The 3959-nt window shown below is 38.9% G+C and overlaps 1 protein-coding gene across 2 annotated transcripts; it reads right to left on the minus strand.

The window, feature by feature from the left end:
- Positions 1-664: 664 nt before the first annotated feature.
- On the minus strand, positions 665-3543 carry LOC112187187 (wall-associated receptor kinase-like 22). 2 transcript variants are annotated; one of them, XM_024325872.2, is made up of 4 exons: positions 3177-3543; positions 2463-3047; positions 2068-2181; positions 665-1924 (listed from the first exon to the last, which is right to left on the minus strand). In XM_024325872.2, exons 1-4 carry the CDS (start codon positions 3340-3342, stop codon positions 729-731), a joined length of 2061 nt encoding a protein of 686 aa, XP_024181640.1. In that variant the 5' UTR covers positions 3343-3543; the 3' UTR covers positions 665-728. The 2 variants fall into 2 exon arrangements, with proteins under 2 accessions (XP_024181640.1, XP_024181637.1); XM_024325869.2 differs by having other exon boundaries at positions 2463-3541.
- Positions 3544-3959: the final 416 nt, after the last annotated feature.

A 3959-nucleotide genomic window follows, 5' to 3' on the forward strand; every position in this document is an offset into this window, starting at 1 on the left:
GATCGATAGGCTGATATGCTAATACCAGGTATAAACAAAATCGACCGCAATAAAAGACTTCATCATAGAAAAGAGCTGAATCATAACCATTGATGTCTTTTTCTTTCCACCTGTGTTTTCCTTACGGTTGTTCCCAATAACCGGCGGTCATACTTGAACAATTCAAAGTACTATAACAAGGTATCAGTCAAAAGAAGTAAATTCGTCAAAACCAAAAACAATACTGTTCAAAGCAACACTCAGCTGTTGTTATGTGCGCGTGTTAAGCGTTCAATATTCATCTCTCCCCCTCATAAATTTTAGGGCTCTCCCAAGCATTTAATTTGTCAAACAGTAGACATATAAATGAATGACGATTAGGCTTTGCTAACGTAGTAGTTTGTGACTTGTGATGACCGCTACTATTGCTATTCGTATAACACAAAAACAGAGTAATATAAAGCAGTTGAACAGGGGTTCTGCTAATCTTGCAGTCTAGTAGGTGCAATTGAGTTTCAAATAGATGCAAGCTCTTATAATGTTGTCTGACTTCTCTCCATATATGCTGCTAGGTTCTCCCCACGTTGCAAGATCCGACGATAAAATCGTCCCTCTCGTATGTTTTAACCAGGAAAGAAGTAGAGATTCACATTTATGGAAGACCTTTAATATTGCATACATAGGCTGATGGTATAAAATACTTTCCAAAAACATATTGGATATTACAACAAATCGTAACTTATATCGTCTCAAGAAACATATATAAGTGGTTCTACATCCGATGGAGAACCACTACCAATATGGATTGTGTTATATCGTGCTGAAGTAGAACCAACATGCCATCCATTTAGGACATATTCAACCTCTCCTGAATTTGTATGAACGTCAGAATCTTTTGCTGATAATTGAAATATTCCCTCCAATTGAACTGCAACTTCTTTCATAGTAGGACGCTTCTTTCCCTTCATATTCAAGCAACGCCTTGCAAGCTGTGCAACTGCCATAATTTCTTCCTTGCCACCTTCATTCATAACTCGAGCATCAAGAATGTCAAGCAGACGATTCTCCTCCATTGAAAGAAGGAAATAATTTGTCAGGCTTCTCCACTCTTCTGGCCTCGTCTGAGAAACTGGCTTTTGCCCAGTTAGAAGTTCAACAAGGACCACTCCAAAGCTATAAACATCACTCTTATCCGTAAATTGGCTAGACTGGAAGTACTCTGGGTCTAAATAACCAAATGTTCCTTGAACTTGTGACATGGTAAGATGTGTTTTGTCGATGGTAACTGTTCTGGAAGTTCCAAAGTCTGCAACTTTAGCTCTAAATTTATCATCCAAGAGTATGTTGGAGGTCTTGATATCTCGATGGTAAATGGGAAAGGAAGTTGCTGAGTGTAAGTAGGAAAGAGCTCCTGCCACTTCAATAGAAACTCGCAACCGCACTCTCCATGTAAGAGGAAACTCCTCATTCTGGTGATGAATATACTGAGAAAGAGTTCCATTTGGTATGAATTCATAAACTAGAAGGGGAACTTCGGTCTCTAAACAACAACCCATTAATTTAACCACATTCCTATGAATTATTTGTGAAAGAATAACAATTTCATTAATGAATTGTTCAACTTCTCCTTCATCAACTATTTTAGACTTCTTTATCGCCACAGTACTTCCATCTGCGAGCATGCCTTTGTAAACAGTTCCATGGCCTCCTTGACCTAGAATTCTGTTTGCATTATAATTATCTGTGGCTTTCTCCAACTCCTCGGAATTGAACAATTTAATTTTCTCAACATTAACGTCACCAGAAGATTGTTTCTCCAGCAGCAAACCACCATTCTGCTTAAAAAACTTCTCCTTGCGTTTAGTGTTTATTCTTTTCTTTATGACTTTGTGTAACCCCCATGCACAAATGAGTATAAGCAATGCTCCAAGAACACTGCCGACAACTGAATAGCTCGATCAATAAAATGAGAAAGGGGTAAATATAACTTGGTGGAGAAGGTATTGTTTTATATGTTCTAAGATTGCAAAAGAAATAATTCAGAAGTTATCATATATTAGGATTTAGAGATCGAGTGCAAGGGCATACCAATAATTGCCAGTTTAACCGTTTGATCCGGAGATTGGCACCTAAACGAACCACGAACGTTGATACAAATGCTGGCACCAGGACATGGGTCTGAATCTTCACATTCATTGATATCTGAGATTTATACAAATATTGTAACTAACAAAGGAATTTGATGCAATTAGTGGAAATTAAACATTTCAATAGGCTGTCTGTACAGAAACAATTTCAATATTCAGTTCTATAGAATAAATAGAATTTTTTTTTTTTGGGCAGTAGAGGCCTTCGAAATTGCATTTGAAGAACTTTGAGTTCATATGTTGTTGAACTGTAAAAGATGGAATTAAGTTATAAAAGATACAAAGTGTAATTTCTACGTACGTCATGATTTTTCAGCTCGGAAATGTTTATTTTACCTTGACATCCGTTGGGAAGGTAGGGGTTTCCCTGAAACCCGGATGAGCAGGAACACAAACTAGCATTTGTGCATGTCGTGCCCGAGTTATTGGCCCAATCAGCTGTTCCACGTATTTGAAGAGTTGAGTAATTACTTAATCTCCAGTCGAGCAACATAGGGATGGCAAGTTGCTTTATGGATACCATTCCTCCGCTTGAGTACCCAACCCAATCCGGGTTTACCAAAAATGCCTTCTTGCAAGAGTCATTTCCAGGGTAAGTTGTATCTATTGCTTGATAGCTGTAGTTGAAAGCAGTAAGATTCGGAGGAATGTTGGTCTGGCAGCATGAGTTGATACCTGTGCAGCCATCAAGAAATTCACGTTGTGCAGGATCACTGCCGTCACAAGTGGCCAGGCAGCCACCACCTTTTGAACCGTTGGAGAGCATCATCCAGGTGATTCCACCGCATCCAATTACAGTGAATTTGTTTTTCTCGGAGTAGAGGAACGGGCTTCCGCTCAAGTTGGCTGGTAGGACGGCAGTTCGCTGATCAACGCAGCCAAGACTAGAGAAGGTGAAGTTAGTTGTTACCTGTATTGTTCCTGCTTCAAGAGATATATTGAAGACCACAAGGTTCAGATTGGCGGGGTTCAAGTAAGCTGTGGGTTGGCCGGCGAACTTGCCGGTGGGTTTGTAACAGAAAATTTTGAACCAGTCGTCTATGTAACAACCTGCTTCAATTCCAAAAGGATATGGGATTTTAACATCTCCGCAATCTTGTGTACAATTAGGCTTTGCTATCGGTAAGGCTTCTGATGCTACCGGCTGCGCCGCAATAGTACTCATAGACCACAAGAACACAGTGATCACATGAAGTAAAAACAGAACAGGTACCATTCTGCTGCTTCTTTCTCTTCTCTTTGTTGTCTCTCTATATTCTAGCAGGAAGATTGGAATCAGAAAATTAAGCAAATGATTCTAAGTACTCTCATCCCTGTTTGGATGTGTGTTTATATACCGTGTTTTCAGGGTGAGAGATGGTTCTTTGCATCTTCTCAGGAAAACGAATTACAGAGTCTTCTCAAACACGACTCCAAGAAGAAATGTCACCATTAGAAATTTCTCATTCTGCTTTCCAGGTGTTAAATTGTTGCTGGCTGCAGCCATACTTGACAAATAAAAATCGAGGTGACTTGACTGAAGGGGTCAATTATATATGCTATTCATGTCATGTTTTACCGATTCATGTCATGTTTTACCGAAGCGGTCAAAATTCAAATCAGTACTACAAAATATCAATATTAATTCAGGAGAAGAAAAAATCATCAGGACAAATTATCAATATCATTGGCCTTTTGTTTCTTCTTCCTCCTAGATTTCTTTATTTACCTATCTCCTGTCGAGTAGGATGCTAGTTTAATTTAGAGCTCCAGTTAGCCATGAAAAGATCGAAGATGACTCTCAACTAGTTTATAATGGTATAATATATGAGAGTTGGAAAGATGATTATTTTG

The sequence above is a fragment of the Rosa chinensis genome, chromosome 2 (assembly GCF_002994745.2).
Source record: "Rosa chinensis cultivar Old Blush chromosome 2, RchiOBHm-V2, whole genome shotgun sequence".
In the NCBI taxonomy this organism is placed as follows: Eukaryota; Viridiplantae; Streptophyta; class Magnoliopsida; order Rosales; family Rosaceae; genus Rosa; species Rosa chinensis.